This window comes from Oncorhynchus nerka, linkage group LG11, assembly GCF_034236695.1.
Source record: "Oncorhynchus nerka isolate Pitt River linkage group LG11, Oner_Uvic_2.0, whole genome shotgun sequence".
NCBI lineage: Eukaryota > Metazoa > Chordata > Actinopteri > Salmoniformes > Salmonidae > Oncorhynchus > Oncorhynchus nerka.
In genome coordinates, this window is record NC_088406.1 from 73,346,026 (window position 1) to 73,365,469 (window position 19,444).

The 19,444-nt window shown below is 45.6% G+C and overlaps 1 protein-coding gene across 1 annotated transcript in view; it reads left to right on the forward strand.

Moving 5' to 3' along the window:
• The window catches only part of LOC115122584 (TBC1 domain family member 9-like), a 30,850-nt gene extending 14,670 nt beyond the window's left edge, over positions 1-16,180 (forward strand). Inside the window, exons 7-23 of the mRNA XM_029651804.2 lie at positions 113-297; positions 1,658-1,865; positions 3,270-3,476; positions 3,830-4,009; positions 5,291-5,441; positions 7,285-7,499; positions 8,768-8,885; positions 9,132-9,417; positions 9,984-10,113; positions 10,393-10,491; positions 10,645-10,713; positions 11,384-11,636; positions 11,774-11,839; positions 12,511-12,597; positions 12,836-12,904; positions 13,938-14,041; positions 14,205-16,180. Coding sequence (XP_029507664.2) covers positions 113-297; positions 1,658-1,865; positions 3,270-3,476; positions 3,830-4,009; positions 5,291-5,441; positions 7,285-7,499; positions 8,768-8,885; positions 9,132-9,417; positions 9,984-10,113; positions 10,393-10,491; positions 10,645-10,713; positions 11,384-11,636; positions 11,774-11,839; positions 12,511-12,597; positions 12,836-12,904; positions 13,938-14,041; positions 14,205-14,996 — 3,219 coding nt within the window. The 3' untranslated portion in view covers positions 14,997-16,180. The remainder of the gene's footprint in view (positions 1-112; positions 298-1,657; positions 1,866-3,269; positions 3,477-3,829; positions 4,010-5,290; positions 5,442-7,284; positions 7,500-8,767; positions 8,886-9,131; positions 9,418-9,983; positions 10,114-10,392; positions 10,492-10,644; positions 10,714-11,383; positions 11,637-11,773; positions 11,840-12,510; positions 12,598-12,835; positions 12,905-13,937; positions 14,042-14,204) is intronic.
• The last annotated feature ends 3,264 nt before the right edge of the window (positions 16,181-19,444 follow it).

The window sequence follows — 19,444 nt, forward strand, 5'->3', positions numbered from 1 at the left end:
GTGAGCCTTGTAAATCATATCAACTATACTGCATGTTACCATCGCTTTAATGTCTCTTTATCCATCCCTACACCCCTATAACCTTCATTCATGCTTCCATTCATCGGTCAAGGTGAGCACGCGGGTGGCTGAGCACGTTTTCTCGGTCTTCCTCAACATCAACGAGACCTTCAAGCTGATGGAGCAACTGGCCAACATCGCCATGAGACAGCTCCTTGACAACAAGGGCTTTGAGCAGGACCGTTCTCTGCCCAAACTCAAGAGGAAGACACCCAAAAAGGTGTCTGCCCTCAAGAGGTGAGGTTTGGTGGAGGGGATTCTGGGAAGGTTTGGTGAGGCTGGATGTTGTAGTTGAGAGATTTCTGTTGGTCTCCCCTCAATAGGATCGGTTGATAGTTGCGGAGGATTGGTTTCTGGGGAGATGCAGTAAGTTTAGTCATGATGTAGTCATTTATAATGCTGCACAAAATTCTTTGCTGCGGGTGACCTATAACCATTCACAACCATTCCATGTGGTTGCAAGGCGCTGTAAGTTTTACAAAGTTCAATAAACAATATACCAATACTTAACTAAATGACTACATAAGACCACCAACAAACAACAAAAATGACTTCAGAGGAAAGATATGTATAGTCTTGTTCCAACGTGCCTGGAGGAAAACCAGCTGAGGAGGCATTAGTAGTATATTTAAACTGGGTTCCTTTCTAGTAGTTTGGCTCACAGACACTTGTGCATTCTTTAAATCTACAGTACGACTTTGTCATAATCCTTTCAGGTACAGCTGAACTTTTACTGGCGCTACTAACTTTGTACACCCAAGCTTGCGTCATTAGCCCAAGACTTTCAAATGTATTTTCCTCAAGACAGATTCCAACTCTCTAACCACTACTCATACTGTTGCCCTATATATATGTCTGTTGTAGTAGTAACTGTTGCCCTATCCAGATGTCTATTGTAGTAGGAACTGTTGCCCCATCCAGATGTCTATTGTAGTAGGAACTGTTGCCCCATCCAGATGTCTATTGTAGTAGGAACTGTTGCCCCATCCAGATGTCTATTGTAGTAGGAACTGTTTCCCCATCCAGATGTCTATTGTAGTAGGAACTGTTTCCCCATCCAGATGTCTATTGTAGTAGGAACTGTTTCCCCATCCAGATGTCTATTGTAGTAGGAACTGTCATACTTGGTTGCAAATCGCTCTTTCATTACATTGACCTGATTTTATTTGTCATACAAAGAAAAAGAACATTGGCCAAATGTATTTTAATGTGTGACATACATTTGTAAAGGTATTTGGAATACATACATTTGTATGGAAATACTCTGCGTACAAAACATTAAGAATGCCTTCTCTTTCCATGATATTGACTGAAGTGGAGGAGAAAGGTTAAAGAAGGATTTTCAGGCCTAGAGAGAGTTGAGTCATGGATTGTGTATGTGTGCTATTCACAGCATGAATGGGCAAGACAATAGATTTAAGGGCCTTTTGAACAGGTTATGGTAGTAGGTGCCAGGCGCACCGGTTTGTGTCAAGAACTGCACCGACAGTTAGTCTCAATTTACTGCTGCTATTTAAAGATAACAGATTATGTTCCGAATTAGATTCTTGACCGTCTCTAGACTAGACAATCTCTTGAACCTTGTTGTCTCACCCAGGGACCTGGATGCCAGGGCTAAGAGCGAGCGTTACCGGGCCTTGTTCCGTCTGCCCAAGGATGAGAAGCTGGACGGACACACGGGCTGCACCCTTTGGACCCCCTTCAACAAGATGCACATCCTGGGCCAGATGTTTGTCTCCACTAACTACATCTGCTTCACTTCCAAGGAGGAGACCCTGTGCAGCCTCATCATCCCCCTAAGAGAGGTGAGTCTGGCTGGGTACAGACTCTGGTGATTGACCGTAGTCCTGGAGCTTAGTTTTGGCCCGGAGCAGTAGTCTGCACTGACTGGAGCTCTCTGGGATTTTGGGTTGGTGACCTTTGAACTAGACTTTTGTGACAATTTTGGATGATGCTAAGACATAAGTCAATGTGGGACCACTATAGATTTGAGATTTTCCATCAGGAAAGAAAGGTTACCTTAGACAAGTTGTGCTGTGTGCTGCTGTAGGGGGTTACTAGCAGGGCAGTTAGAAAGAGCAGCAGCCGGCTTAAGACTCTGGTAGGAGCTTTCACTCCCAATCTGCTTTAGTCACTGGCTGCCCCTCGCCCAGCCATTGCCATGCCAATCAGGACCCCATCCCCCCCCACCCACCCTGTCACATCCTATCCCCATCAGCCATCTTAAACTACCAATCACTGGCAGGACAGAACGTGGATCGACTACTAATGTCTAGTGTTATGATGTGTGGCACTGAATCAATTCAGTCACCTAGTATGTGGGTTGAAGTGTTGATATGGTGAAACCTATTGTGTGCTTGGTATGGTATGTTGGCCTTAGGTCAATATTCTCATGTGCAATGACCTATGTGGTTAGATGGTGAAATAAATCAATACACATGTGATGGGTTACTGTAATTCGTGTTCTACATCGAACACTTTCTCATATGAAATAGGAGATTTATATCTTATGTTGCATCCTCATATCTTATGACTGACATGTGACTGGCGTATCTGTTGTCTGACACAACCGGGTGGTAGCAGGCTAGCACCCGATTACTCAACCCTGCACCTCAGAGGCTGCTGCCCAATATACATGGAATCACTGGTCACTTTAATAATGCTTACTTACTGCGTTACTCATCTCATATAATAGATTTTATACTGTATTCAATTTACTAGTATTTTAGTCAATGCCACTCTGACATTGCTCGCCCTAATATTTATATTTTTTCTTAACTCCATTCTTTTACTTTAGATTTGTGTGTGTTGTTGTGAATTGTTAGATACTACTGCACTGTTGGAGCTAGGAACCCAAGCATTACGCTACACCTGCAATAACATCTGCTAAATATGTGTATGTGACCAATAACATTTGATATGTTATGACTGGCATATCTGTTGTCTGACATATGACTGACATCTATTGTGACTGACATACCTGTTGTGACTGATACGTGACTGACATACCTGTTGTGACTGATACGTGACTGACATACCTGTTGTGACTGATACGTGACTGACATACCTGTTGTGACTGACATACCTGTTGTGACTGATACGTGACTGACATATCTGTTGTGACTGATACATGAATGACATATCTGTTGTGACTGATACATGAATGACATATCTGTTGTGACAGACCTCTGTGTGTCTGTCCCTCCCAGGTGACGATAGTGGAGAAGGCGGACAGCTCCAACTTTTTGCCCAGCCCAGTGTCCATCAGCACCAAGAACAGGATGACCTTCCTGTTCGCCAACCTCAAGGACCGGGACTTCCTGGTCCAGAGGATCTCTGACTTCCTGCAGCAGACCACCTCCAAGATCTACTTCGAGAGGGAGACCACCGGGAGTGTGAATAGCTCCGACGATGAAGTGAGGGCACATCTGTCATTGTATATCTAGGATGTTGTACACCATTTAGGTCTATACTCTTCCACAACTGCTCCCCAAGTTTGCTGAGAAGTCTCCCTCTACTCCAGGTCTTCAGTAAATACTTAGCATGGTTATCATCACAGGTCTCTGTTCAGCTCTTATCATAAAGCACACTGCATTAACTATCCTTACCCTGATCCTGGACTTGTTCTGCTCTCCACCAGGTGTATTCTCAGTATTATTATAGCATCTCATCACAGGTCTCAGAACAGTTGTTATGATAAACTCATAATTGACTGCATTAATCATCTCCTAATTCTGATCCTGAATCTGTGTCTCTCTCTCTCCTCTAGGTGTACTCCCAGCAGGGCTCTCTCCTCTCCAGCAGTCCCCAGCGCAGCAGTCTGGGCTCGGAGGGCTCCTCCGAGGGTGAGCGCCAGTTTAACCTCAATGACAACAGCGTGCCCACCGCCACCCAGGCCCTCATGACCATGTACCGCCGCCGCTCGCCGGAGGAGTTCAACCCCAAACTGGTACGGTCATTGAATGTTCTGTTCACATGTTGGGGGCTCCCGAGTGGAGCAGTGGTCTAAGGCACTGCATCTCAGTGCTAGAGGTGTCACTACAGATCCTGGTTCGTTTCCAGTCTGTATCACAACCGGCTGTGATTGGGAGTCCCATAGGGCAGCGCACAATAGGCCCAGCGTTGTCCGGGTTAGGGCTTGGTCGGGGTAGGAATGTCATTGTAAATAAGAATGTGTCCTTAACTGACTTTCCTAGTTAAATAAACATGTGGTCGAACACAAGAAGATGCTCTATTGCTATAGTAGAGAATTGGAATGATTCCACATGATTGATGGAATTGAACTGGGACTAAATTAATTGAGTTGAATAGATTTATTTACATTGACAAAATAATGTAACAAACTGTAATTGTGTGTATATACCTCCATGCTGAATAAGCCACTGGGAATCCAAAATCTGCATGTAATAATCTGAGGCTTTTCCCAAGCCTCAAATCAAATTGTATTGCTTGCGTACAACTATTTAGCAGATGTGATTGCGGGTAGTGCTTGTTATAGCGAAGTGCTTGTGTTCCGAGCTCCAACAGTGCGGTAATATCTAACAATACACAACAAAGCAAAGTTGCTTAGGAGCCAGAAACAGAGCGGCCATGTCTGTCGGTGCCATCAGTGTCTCAACCTGGATCTAAAACAAAGCTTGGCTTACAGTCAGTGTGTTCTGTTCCTGCTCTAACCTCCAGCTGGCTTTGCATTGCACAGTTCAAAGGCCTGTAGGGAAGTTGCAGATGTAGACCAAGGAAGGGGGAAGTGTGTGTAAAGTACATTTTAGATCCGAGTTAATTGAAGTAAATAAAGCCTTAATGAAATTCTTCAGAGACCTCTTGGAGTATTTGTGCTGCATACGTCTGTGTCGAAAGTTAGAAATATTGTTTAGTCTTTGAAGGCTCTCTAGCTCGTTATTTAATGAGGTGGTAATTAGTTTTTTGCCTCCTACGAACCATCCTGATCTCTCGAGCTTACATTCTGCATGTATTGAAACAATGTAAGCGTGCCAGATTAGGATGGTTCGTACGAGGCTTTTTTTGTTGCTTTCTGCAGAGAAGTCGGGTTGTTGGCACAGCTGTTACAAGGGTGTCTACTTTCTTTCTCTCGCTCGCTCTGTCCTTGAACATCATTCTGTAGTTCTGTCTAAGAGGCGCTTTACTGGCATGAAATGTGTCATGACATTTCTCTTTTTTCTTTTTCCAACACATGCAAGATTATTAACTGTCAATTTAAATTTTTCCCCAGGCCAAGGAGTTCCTGAAGGAACAGGCGTGGAAGAACCACATCACCGAGTACGGCCAGGGGGTGTGTATGTACCGTACAGAGAAGACCAAGGACCTGGTGCTTAAAGGCATCCCAGAGAACATGAGGGGAGAGCTGTGGCTGCTCTTCTCCGGTGAGGGCAACAGTCGCACGCGTTTTCACAAACAGTCCTGACGTGGGCATGATCTCACAATGCACTCTCACATTCACTGTACATAGTCATTTGTATATTACATTATGCCCCCCGGTTCTTGACATTCATGTACTCGACTTTCACTCAGTCTGTATCTCCACAAGCCGTGCTGATACACACACTCAAAGACCACGATAGACAGTACTGTGTGCTCATACACCAACTCCTAACCTGCATTCGGCATCGTGTGGTGGGACCACACATCTCATTACTATAGTTATTGTTACCACAGGAGGAAAAACAACAGGAAAAACACATCAGATTTTAGTTTTGGGTTTTCCCAAACCCCCTTTTGTGGTATGAGCACAGAATGGTTCATCATCCAGGTGTATTAGAAGTATTGACAGTCAAATATGAGCTTTTCTTTCAGTGTACATATGGATTTGGGTAGCCTCATTAAACATGCATTAGCTTGGCCTTGGCAACGCATTCCATTCCCATCTCCTGCCTGAGCAGCAGTATCGTACTGTATCTAACCTGTAACTGGAATGCATGCTTCACGTCCACTGCTACAGCATATTACAGTGAGAGCACACATTCTATAGTCTGCTTACTGTACGCCAAACTGAACACTGTCAGTCTGGTTTAACCAGGCTTAACAAACACAGCAGCTTATGTAGGGGTTGTGTTAGAGACGTAGACCTACATTGTGACCACCGTAGCTGTGAAAAGCTGACCTATATAAATAAACCTGAAGAACCAGTTGGCCTACAGGGAGAGTCACTGCTGAGATCACCAAACGATGTTTTATACTTCAGCCTCTTCTTCCTGGAGGAAATGCCTTGCACCCACGCGACAGCACTAACAGTTAGCGACTATCTACCTGCTCTTTCCCCTAGTGACCTACTTGTGGTACCTTCCGCAGTCGCTATGGCAGCCAAACATCTGCACTTCCTGGAGGGACTGGTGTGTTTACATGTTAGCCTAGCGTCTCTTTTGGCGAAGCTCGCTAGCTGTGTTTTTATTTGGAAGGAGATGGAGCATTTGAATGCAACCTCTGTACTTGTCCCTCAACTCACTGTCACAGTGGGAACAGTTGATAAGCCTGCGTTTGACTGCGCTAGAAGAGTGAATTTGAGGGTGTTATGATTCAACAGACTTTTACCCAGGACCCCCCCCCCCCCCCCTGGTTTAGCCTGTGTTGTTGCTCTCAGTGCACAGTAATGGCTGCTTCCACAGCTGGGAGTACGGGAGGGGAGGGCTATAAAGGCACTAAGGTTTTAGTGTAGAAGGGATTCTGCCTAAAGTGTTGAGTGGAAGGTTTACAACTGCATGTCTACTGGCTGCTTGCCACATCCCTCCGTTAGTAGAGATGGAGTGAGCAATGGCATGTCTTGAGTTCTGGTTTCTTCACTCCAACCATTTCTGAAACTGATTACATTGAATATGCAATGCCATTGCAATGCTAGCCTAACTTAGCCAGGTGTAAAATAAACGCCTGAAACTAGATCCCCTATGGTCTTGAAGAGAATAAAAAATAACTGTTGGGGGAGGTTCTCTGTTCAACCAAGCCAGTAAATGTTGAGGAGTTAAGATGTTGCGTTGTTAACGTCCAAACGCGGAAGTCGCATCACAGGCTCTCTTTCCATTTCCCCCTGAAAACTGGAACGTCGGTTTGTTAGCAATTCTCCTAAGGCTGTTAGTTGAAAGATGGGCCTGATATTAACTTTGTTCCACCAGACCATTTAAAAAAAAAAAACGCAATTGGCTGATGGTCTGGTGCCAATGGGCCTCGTTTAACGCTATACTACCTGTGGTCACTATATTCCCCCCCCCCCCCCAGGGGCGATTAACGAGATGGCGACCCACCCTGGCTACTACGAGGACCTGGTAGAGAAGTCTATGGGGAAGTACAACCTGGCCACGGAGGAGATCGAGAGAGACCTGCACCGCTCGCTCCCTGAACACCCAGCCTTCCAGAACGAGATGGGGATCGCTGCCCTACGAAGGGTCCTTACTGCCTACGCCTTCAGAAACCCCAACATAGGCTACTGCCAGGTACACACATGGTATATAGTATACACGCATATATAGTATACACGCATGGTATATAGTATATGTGACAGGTTAAAGGACATATTCATAGCCTGTTATACATTGAAAAGTATTAGTAAGTTCATAGTATGTGAGGATCTTAAAACATCTAAGGTTAAAAAGATGCATTCAGTATTAGTTGATAGAGATTGATAACATTCATATAATTGTGTTAAAGTTCAAATCTGTCAAAGGGTACGAATTGTGAGAGTAATGTGTAAACGTTATATTGATTACTTTATTTTGTGGTGCCTAAAAGTGTTAATCTGTGATCTACGAAATGCTCTTAATCTATGAGCCGGAGATCGATTGCTCTGGTCTCCACGCATATTCCTGGGGAAATTCGCGGTCTTTTCTCATTGAACTAAATGTTGACTTGAGAATACAACACCGTATCACTCTCGTGATTATTTCTCCCCTGTTTTCAGGGGCGTAACATATACACGCATGGTATATAGTGTACGCGCATGGTATGTAGTGTACGCGCATGGTATATAGTGTACGCGCATGGTATATAGTGTACGCGCATGGTATATAGTGTACACACACACACAGACGCACCAGTCCTGTCGCTCAAGATCCACTGCCAAACTAGACATCCGTCCATGTAAGCAGGACGTCACGAGATTACTTCAAAACCGGTCTCTAGGGGCAATGTTGGCGCTATTACCTTTAAGTCCTGTGGACAGGGATGGCGGATGGGCATAAGCTGCGAGCTCCGGCTCTGAAAGTCGCGTGTTCAATCCCAGCGCTAAGCACAATTTTTGTCTATCCCAAACCTTAACCCTTAACCATTTGGAATTAATGCCTAATCTTCAAAATGTTATGTATGTGGACAAACATCTCTGATTCTGCAGTGAGACTGTGAGAGCTTGTTACACACACTTATTTTACAACACAAACATTAACACTGCTCTTCAGTTTATAAATGGTCAAGTCACATAGTAGTTTGCCACTTCTATAGCTGTCCTGACTCCCCCGCGGGTCCCTAATCTTGGTTCCCCCTGCGGGTCGAAGCCATGTGGTTCCCTCTTGACTGCCAGTCCATCTGTTGGCAGCTTGAAACTCTGAAGGTGTTTAACTCAGGCTGAAAACTGTAGTCCAGACCTACTGTCACATAGCTGTTTAATTTGATTTTTGTTTTGCTTTATGAAGGGCTTTGAGATTCTGTAAAAAAAAGAGCTTTAGAAGTTTAATGTATTATTCTGAATAATCTTGGTGGTTCTTCCTAGGCCATGAACATTGTGACGTCGGTGCTGCTGCTGTATGCTAAAGAGGAGGAGGCCTTCTGGCTGCTGGTGGCTCTGTGTGAGCGGATGCTGCCTGACTACTACAACACCAGGGTCGTAGGTCAGTTGGAAGCTTCTGGAATGAGGCTGTAGAAGGGCAATGGGTGGCTTTGTGGTCTACTGGTGTGTTTGCCTCTGCGTTTTTAAACTTGGTCTCAGTGTCTCTATTTTATGTTTTGTGTTCAGATGTGTGTATGTGTCCCTCAGTCTTTGTGCATATCTGTTGGCATCGTTCTCCCTCTTACTGTATCAGTGTCCGCATAGGCCTCTTTTCTGTCTTGCTAACCTCCCACTGCTCCTTCTCCAGGAGCTCTGGTAGACCAAGGTGTTTTTGAGGAGCTGGCCAGGGAGTACGTCCCTGAACTCTACGACTGCATGCAGGACCTGGGAGTCATCTCTACCATTTCCCTCTCCTGGTTCCTCACCCTGTTCCTCAGTGTCATGCCCTTCGAGAGTGCCGTGGTGGTGGTCGACTGCTTCTTCTACGAGGGCATCAAGGTCATCTTCCAGCTGGCGCTCAACGTGCTGCACGCCAACATCCACCAGCTGCTGGGGGCCAAGGACGATGGAGAGGCCATGACCGTGCTGGGAAGGTGAGGACGGGTGGGGGTGGAAGACCGACAAGGGGCCAAAGATACTAAAACTGGTCTTTTCAATTTCGGTCCTGGAGGGCAGAAACACTTCTTGATTTGTTTCTACCTGGTAGGTCATTGTGTTCACCTGGTGCACCAGGTCTGATGAAAACCAGAAGGTTTTAGCCCTGCAGTACCAGAATTGGAACAGCCCTGGACTAAAGGGACATGACTGGTAGGCCAACTCATGACTGGAACACTGAACCTAAACTAAAACCCTAACCTTTGCCCTGACCTTAATCCTAACCATAACCAATTAGGTCATTCAACATGGGTTTGCTGATCAGTCATGCTACTTTAGTTTTTCCCTCAGAGCAGACCCCATGAGTCGGGTCAAAGGTAAAATTGTGTTGGCGGAAGTGACATGAGAGATCTTCATCTTGTTTTGAAACACTGCAATAACAACGCTTCTTAATTCAATTAAAACTTGATATTGATACGCTGTCAATATGAAGAATTTAGTTGTGATGACCTTTTTCATAGAGAAGCCTTTATTCAAGGAATATGCTTGAAACGTTTGTGTGTAGGTACCTGGACAGCGTGACTAATAAGGACAGCACCCTGCCTCCCATCCCCCACCTGCACTCCCTGCTGACAGACGATGGGGATCCCCACCCGGAGGTGGACATCTTCAAGCTGGTCCGCAGCTCCTACGAGGTGAGTCTTCGCACCATGACCAGGGCACTGTCCATCCACCCGTCATTCAATCATTCCTTCAATCTGTCAGAGATGTGGTCCATTTCAATTCAGTCAATTAAGTTGAAATGGAATTCAGCCCAACCCTGCTTCCTAGACCCAAGTTTATTCACTGGTAGAACTGTCACTCTGTTTTGACCTTTACTCTGGCTGGTGATTATGCAGTCTCAGTGAATATCTCAGCCTTAGGATAGCAGCATTGTTGACCTCTCTCTCTCTGTCCCATGTTGCTGTTTGTAGAAGTTTGGCTCCATCCGGGCAGACGTGATCGAGCAGATGCGCTTCAAACAGAGGCTAAGGGTCATCCAGACCATCGAGGACACCACCAAACGCAACGTGGTAATGACCCCTGCTATTACACACACTGTATGGTACACCAGATGTTTGGTGTGGAGGATTTCAAGTCATTTTAAGCCATCGTTTCTGATTGTATTCAATGCTGGTTAGTTCTGATCTCGCCACACAGCTCCTAAATCCACTGTTCTCTTTCAGGTCAGAACCATTGTCACGGAGACTGCCTTCAGCATCGACGAACTGGAGGAGCTCTATGTTCTGTTCAAGGTGAGTGACAGCCAAACTATTGTAGCCAATAGGAACTTAAAGGAACTGAACTCTAACCAATAGGAACTTAAAGGAACTCATCTCTTCCTGTAGTGCTTTTCCTCAGCCTCCCTTTTTCTTTGGCAGGGCGTCTCATTTCTCCTAGCTCTCACACAGTGCCCTGCTGCCACGGCAACGCTGAATTATGGGCTATAATTGGAGCCGGGACTTAATATCCATAGAGACAGACCTAAAACCCTGGCAACAGCATTTTACTCCATTAACACAAAGTATGCTCACTGCTCAGTCCTGTTAGAGGACATGGAGAAAGACGGATGAGTCTTCAGCACAGTTCTAATGGTCAGGGGTGCTGGTATAAGATATGAGAAGTAGAGAACTTTTAATACCCAATGTTGTGTGATGTTCACATTATTCTCTGTTTATCAAGTACTTATCCATTAGAAACATTGTGCAAAGCAATTCAGCGGTATCTATATGCATTTTCCTCACTGTGGGCGACCACATTTTCCCACATTTAGCATAGGTATCACCATTTGGTCTCATTCCACCTCGCTTCTTTATACTTCAACATTTTCTAGGAAACTGCTACATAAATGTAATATATTTATTTCATTCACATTAAAAGCCTGTTGAATCTATCTAATCTATTTCTACCATCTTCATTCTCCAGGAGGAACACCTGACCAGCTGCTATTGGGGTGGAACTGGTGGCAGCAACCCCACGGAGCGCCACGACCCCAGCCTGCCCTACCTGGAGCAGTACCGCATCGACCTGGAGCAGTTCAGGGGGCTGTTCTCCCTGCTCTTCCCCTGGGCCCCTGTCAACGGGGCCCATGCAGACCTCCTGGCCCTGCGCTTCTTCAGGCTCCTGGACCATAACGGAGACTCTCTGATTAATTTCCGGGAGTTTATTAGTGGACTGAGTGAGTATTGGTGGAGGTGGGTGAGGGGGTGTATCAAATAGAAGTTGACTAATGATTGTAGCAACTGGTCAAAATGGATATTAAGTCTATATAGACATAATGTTATGATAAATTATCGCATCTATGGTGTATTTCAGGTGTTTTATGCCATGGGGATCTGACTGAGAAACTGAAGCTCCTGTACAAGATGCATGTGATTCCTGGTAAGTATGTGTGTGTGTGTTCACAGAGAGGGACTCCAGAGGGAAATCTATACTCCTTATATGCTGTCATAACTGAGTGAGGGGGAGGATGTTTTAAGGATAGGGGATTGGATTTCTTTACTGTAAAGGAGGAAAGATGAATTATTTTGTTCTCTCCCTCGCTTGGTTGAGCATATGGAGCACCAACCGCAGCTTCCCTTCTCAAGACTCACACAGCAGTATTTTAACTCAGCTGGAAATCTACCTCTCAATCAGAAGATCTTTCATGGATCTCTGGCTCAGGTCGCGTTAATTCCCTGTATAACAGCAAAGCCTGAAGCAGCTATTGTTTTGGTTCTCGGAATGATGGGGTTAGCTTTTTTCCTTTGCCAGCCACATGGAAACATAGTCTCTGGCAGAATGATATATGTTGAGAACTAACAGATGTTTAGCAAGAAGAGGATACAGAAATGACCGATAAAGGCATTGATTTCAGACTTATGATCTAACATTGGGATGTGTGAGGCCTCGATGGAAAGATACAATTTTTATTGCACTTTTTCAACTGCAGTGTTAGAGGAGTTATGATAATGCCCCTTACAGTACTTTGAGCATCTGGAAAGGCGCCATATAAATGCTATCAATTATAATAACAATGAGGCCCAAAATGTTGTCTTCCTGTCCCCTCCCAGAGGTGACCCATGAGCAGGAGGAGCCAGACTCTGCCTTCGAGGCCACCCAGTACTTCTTTGAGGACATCACCCCGGAAACTTCCAATGGTAGGCCATGTCCTCGTCAACACGCCAGAGGTTACACAATGTTTACGCCTCAAATTGCACCCTTTTCTCTATATAGTCCACTAATGTTGACCAGAGCCTTATGTGCCCTCAATCACAGTCACACTCCACTCAAGGCATGCATCAACCTATTTCAACCTCTCACCTTTTTTTCCCCTCTTCAGACAACTTTCTAATGTGTCCTTTGACCTTTGCACTCTTGATCTTTCCCTTCCTCCAGGCCTTGACCCCAAGTGCAAGAGCGAGAAGGATGATGGCTTTGTCAGGGTCACGTTCAAGACTGAGAAAGGTACGCACTGCTATAAAACAGTTATGAGACACGCGTATCTATCGCTAGTTTGTAAATGCTCCAATCTAAATGATAATACCTTAAGCCACAAAGTCTACCGTTCATGTTCCTTTTTTTGTTGCAAAGGCCTTTATTTACTGTACCTCAAGAACACCCATTTCACTGTAAGGAAGTTAGCTGTAGCTAACAGGGTTGGGGTCAATTCCATTTAAACTCGGTCAATACAGGAAGTAAACAAATTCCAATTTCACCATTTTCCTCCTATGAGAAAAAAAATACTTCCTGAATTGACTACACTGAAATGGAATTGACTCCAAACCTGGTGCTACTACTCACAGAGAGGGCAAGGAGGGGTAGGCTCTCAGCTGATCATTCAGGTACAGTCCCTGTTGGTGTCTCAACAGGCCTAGACACTTGCACCACCGTTGGTCTTTAGGGCTGGGGCAGTGGTATGGCCTCTGCCGGTGCAGTCCCCTTCCACCTTCTTCTTGGCCCCTAGCTCCTCTCTCTCCCTCCTCCCTCTCTTTCAGCTCACCTCCTCCCTCATATCACCTCTCGCTCTCTGTCATCTCCCTCCTATTTGAAATTATTTCAAACCATATTTTACTCCATACACACACACACACACACGTCGGTGCACACATCCCAAAACTCTGGGATGAAAAGGGGAAGTACTGTTACTTTTCTATGTATCATGTTTTCTTGGAGCAAAAATTGTCTACGGTCGCTGATTAGGGACAATATACTTACTGATTTTCCAGACAATAAAATTCCCATTAAAGCAATAGATTCCTAATAGAATTGAACAGTCTCAAGTGCAACTGGGAGTGTTGCATGTTAAATGGTCCCCAAGCTAGGCCTGCATGCCACTTCAGTTTATTGAGGGCATTATTGGTGCATGTTCTCTTATTCAGTCAACACTTTCTCCTTGACAACAGCACATACATTAGTTGTTGTTATGGCCTCCTATAAATAGGCAAAGCGTGCCAGGCTGCTAGCTTTTAACTCTTAACGGCCACCTCTGTTTCTACAGTGAAGAAACTACACACCCCTGACTACCGCCACTACCTGAGGCTGTGGAACCAGGGCACCAAGAACAAACTGGACAACATGAAGGATCTGCCCAAACTCAACCAGGTAAGAGCATTAAGAACCACTCCACCTCCCCAGGGGGAGTCAGTGGAGTCCACTTGATCAATGTGGCTGTGTGAGGCTATGAAATTGTGTGTGTCGTGCCAATGACTCTACCTCATCTTCCTTCCCAGGCTAACCTGTATGTCTTCCTCTCTCTCTCCTTCAGAGCCAGTTCATAGAGCTGTGCAAGACACTGTACAACATGTTCAGCGAGGATGCCCAGGAGCAGGAGCTGTACCACGCCACGGCCACCGTCACCAGCCTGCTGCTGGAGATGGGCGAGGTGGGCAAGCTCTTCTGCCATTCCAAGGACCAGGAGGAGCAGGACCAGGATGATCCAGAGGAGGCCAAAACCAGTGGGCCAGCCCAAGATGGAGGGACTAAGCCTGAGGGTGTCTTCCAGCAGAGGGGCCAGGGAGAGGGGAAGGAGGAGAGCCAGGCCAGGCCGTGTGGCCCTGCGAAAAGGGACGTCAGGGGCGAGCAGCTGTCTGCCATGGAGGAGATTAAGCTGGAGGACTCGTCCCCGAAGGACACAGGGACATCGTCCTCCATGCTCATCTCAGATGACGAGACCAAAGACGACACGTCCATGTCGTCCTACTCTGTGCTCAGCGGCGGCTCCCATGAGCTCGACGACAAGCTTCATTGCGAGGACATTAATGACGACACGGTCCTGGTGCGCAGCGAGAACAGGCCCCACGGGGGAGGGAACGGGCCTCACGGTGAAGGTGGGCCCCATGGCAGAGATGGGGGGCTGCCTCACAGCACCAGCATAGATAAAGACTGGGCCATCACCTTTGAGCAGTTCCTGGCATCGGTGCTCACTGAGCAGGCCCTGGTGCTTTACTTCGAGAAGCCAGTGGAGGTGGCCGCACGTATCACCAATGCCAAGAATGTGAGGAAAGTGGGGTGCTCCCTACTGTCCGCCAGCGACTATGAGATCTCCCTGTCTGGGTAACTAATGCCTCAATGAAAAAGAGAATTTACAGAGACGGACTCTTGCTCTGTAGGTTGACTGCTTCGGAAACAGGGAAACATGTCATGTAAATGTACAACATGAAAAACCCAGTCTTCTCCTCTTTGTTGGGTGACAAGAATGACAGTCTGCTAGAACTGAAAAGTCTAACATTTGTGTGCAATACTGTAAGAGTAGAATTTTTTTTTTTTAAATACCTGCACTTAGCAATGTATTTTACCAGATGTCAACAACATGTTTTATCTTTAGGGTTAGATTCTGTTCAGCAGAGGGACCAGGGAAGGACAAAAAGGGCTTTATTGACCTTTGACCTCAAAAGGAATTCAGGCAGAGCTGTTGTGTATGTACTGTACATGTATTAGCTGAGCTTGCTCTACTTTATATGAAGTCGTGTATACATGTTACTACTAATAATCGCTAAACCAGTTAGACTACTACGTATCATGATGTTTAAGTCTTACAGACTACCAGCCCAGTCCAAGAGTGGCCTGTCACAGTCCCAGAGGAACACTGCTCAGTCGTTGTAGAGTTCTGTTAGCCGCTAACTCATTAGCCGCTAGGCTAATTGACTAACAGCAACCTGTGGGGCAGTTGTACTCACTGCTAATCTATTAGCTGCTAATTTACACAAGAAACAATGGTTAAGACGGGTATCATCCGTTAGCTACAATGAAGAAGTGACTGTACTTCTAGAGTTGGGAAGATTAGTTGCCACCGCTTCAGGATAAACCACACTTGCACTGGAATTAAATATGAATGGTGGTGAAAGCTTTATCTGACTAGATGTACTTCAGTAAATTCACTATGGAAAACACGGTTTAGATTTCATTCGTGTGGTAGCTTAGCCTGCATACTGAACTGTAGAGCACACGCACTTTGTTTTATCAGGAAAAAAATTCATTTACAACATCTTTTAATTCCATAAGCATGTTTTCTGCCTTTTTTCTGTGCCACTCCTGCACTCGTCGTCAGCACACTCCAAAAGCGTCTTTTTTTGTAACAATGTTTTGAAGTTTTTGCTCTGTATATTTTTACGCTGTTTTATATATTTTTTTGTTCCAATGTGAATGATTTTGTCATGTACAAAGGTCATGATTTTAGGTGTACCACTTCAACTAATTAAAAAGTGTAGAATGAACGGTCTTACGCTACATATTAAAAATGTCTCATGTCTCTTTATGGGATTTATCAGTTAGGGTTGCTCATACTGTAGCCTGGGATAAATATTGATATGCTCTGTTTTGACATTGAGAGGGGAAGACAGATCTATACAGAGATGGAGACAGAGCACCCTCTGCTGGAGAAGAGTGTTCCAGAATCAAACCCAAAATCCTGTAATGCCACCAAAGATAAGGATAAATGAGGATGCTTTCATAAGGCTGTTTATCATTGAAAGAATGGTCAGTTCCTGTCTACTTAAGGGGGTGGCTCTCCCATAGACACCAATGTGATAGCAGTTGGGTCTGGTCTACTCAGCTCATTTTTTCTTGTTTCAAATGGAAGTCAATAAGGGAGGAGAATATCTCTGATGCCACCACTGCAAAAACCTTTTTATTTTCTACCTTTCAGTAAAAGGAAGCGAAGGGTTAATGGTTGACATCTTTGCGGTTCTCTAGCTTCGACAATGGTGTGCAGTGTCAGCATGGGAGTCATGCTGAAATAGAGACTGTCACAAAGGTTGTTCTCTCGCTTTCTTCTCATTGCTGTGCTGCTCTGCAGACACTTGGGGGTGTGGTTCAGGTTGACCAATAAGAGCTTGCCATTGTAATGCATATGGACACATTATCTAGCAATGATTAATCCGTTAACGTAGTAATGGATGGGGTTGAAGTGTTTAACTGACATCTAGTTGTAACTGGTCTGCTAATACGTCATTCTCTGTCCTCCTTTGACTGCAGTTACGTAATATTGTTCATCCCAGGACCTGAGCAAACGCATCATGTCCCTAAATTATGGATTCAAAGGTCATTAGAATGTAGAACGGGGTTTCCCAAACTCGGTCCTGGGGCCCCCCTGGGTACACGTGTTTGCCCTTGCACTACACAGTTGATTCAGGACCGTCTTTGGGAAACTGATGTAGAACACTGGATTTTAATTCATGTTCTGTGTTGTTAGGATAAAGAATTTTATTTATAAAATCATAAGTCTAATTAATCATGTATGATGCTGAATTATAGTGTTTTTTTTTACCATTCATCCCAGAGCCTATACGGTAGGTGCATAGTCTTATGTATGGTAGCAAACAATGTCCCCAATTCCCTCTTGCTTCCTGGATTATTTTCTGTTTATACTCCAATCACCGGGTTTCCCTCTTTGTCCACAGGGGTAATATGTTAACCAATAATGTTCTGTTTATCAAGTTCTCATTCCTGTGTGTTTACCATAAACCTGGGTGGTCAGCCTAACCGTGCTTCTTAACACCCGGAAGCTAGCCGCACCAATGTGCCTGAGGAAACACTGTTCAACTGACTCCACAAGGAGTCGCTAGAGTGCGATGACCCCTCCCCCCCTGGCCAAACCCTCCCCCCAACCCGGATGATGCTGGCCCAATTGTGTGCCGCCCTATGGGACTCCCGATCATGGCCAGTTGTGATACAGCCCGGGATCAAACCCGGGTCTGTAGTGATGCCTCTAGCACTGCGATGCAGTGCCTTAGACCGCTGCGCCACCCGGGAGGCCCAGGGTCAGTTTTTCTAAGTCTTTTACATAAGGTAGCGTTTCTAGGTAGCTGAGCTGAAGAGGGAGAGAGGGAAAATACCCTGCTGTAAGGTGACACTCTTATCAGCCCCATTTGACCTTTAGTCCCTAGTTCACGTCACAACCCTCCCACTTCTGTCACCTCTGTATATTGACCGAGAGGCAAACTTTTCACTCCACATGTGCCAGCATTACGATTTGAACGGCACATTCCAACATGTGCTCAAACATTTTGTCCCCCTAAAAACAACATTTTTCATAGTGACATAACTTATTGTAGATAATTAAGTTAGCTGCTAACATGGTTAAACCAGACTGAACACTACAGCCTGGTATGTTTAAACCTCTTTATCAATAGGCAATCAATCGCAATAAAGCCAACTATCTCACCTGGTCTGTCCCAATTTCATCAGAAACACCAGTTACCTTTTGACAGACTATCATGAATCTGGCTGTTAGCCAATTAAACTCTCCCACCTTAAGCCCCTGTCATCCACACCCTAACTCCTATTGGCTGAGAGCTGGTAACTGGGGTGAACAGAGTAAAAGAGCCCCAGTGGTTCCAAATACTCTGTGGTAGATAGCTATGTAAACTCAGCAAAAAAAGAAACGGCCCCTTTCCAGGACCCTGTCTTTCAAAGATAATTCGTAAAAATCCAAATATCTTCACAGATCTTCATTGTAAAGGGTTTAAACACAGTTTCCCCATGCTTGTTCAATGAACCATAAACAATTAATGAACATGCACCTGTGGAACGGTCGTTAAGACATTAACAGCTTACAGACGGTATTTAAGGTCACAGTTATGAAAACCTAGGACACTAAAGAGGCCTTTCTACTGACTCTGAAAAACACCGAAAGAAAGATGCCCAGGGTCCCTGCTCATCTGCGTGAACGTGCCTTAGGCATGCTGCAAGGAGGCATGAGGACTGCAGATGTGGCCAGGGCAATAAATTGCAATGTCCGTACTGTGAGAGGCCTACGACAGCACTACAGTGAGACAGGACGGATAGCTGATCGTCCTCGCAGTGGCTGACCACGTGTAACAACAACTGCACAAGACCGGTACATCCGATCATCACACCTGCGGGACAGGTACAGGATGGCAACAACAACAACTGCCCGAGTTACACCAGGAATGCACAATCCCTCCATCAGTGCTCAGACTTTCTGCAATAGACTGAGAGAGGCTGGACTGAGGGCTTGTAGGCCTGTTGTAAAGGCAGGTCCTCACCAGACATCACCGGCAACAACGTCGCCTATGGGCACAAACCCACCATCGCTGGACCAGACAGGACTGACAAAAAGTGCTCTTCACTGACGAGTTGTGGTTTAGTGTCACCAGGGGTGATGGTCTGATTCAAGTTTATAGTAGAAGGAATGAGAGTTTCACCGAGGCCTATACTCTGGGGCGGGAGCGATTTGGAAGTGGAGGGTCTGTCATGGTCTGGGGCGGTGTGTCACAGCATTATCGGACTGAGCTTGTTGTCATTGCAGGCGATCTCAACGCTGTGCGTTACAGGGAAAACATCCTCCTCCCTCATGTGGTACCCTTCCTGCAGGCTCATCCTGACATGACCCTCCAGCATGACAATGCCACCAGCCATTCTGCTCATTCTGTGCGTGATTTCCTGCAAGACAGGAATGTCAGGATTCTACCATGGCCAGCGAAGAGCCCAGATCTCAATCCTATTGAGCACGTCTGGGACCTGTTGGATCGGAGGGTGAGGGCT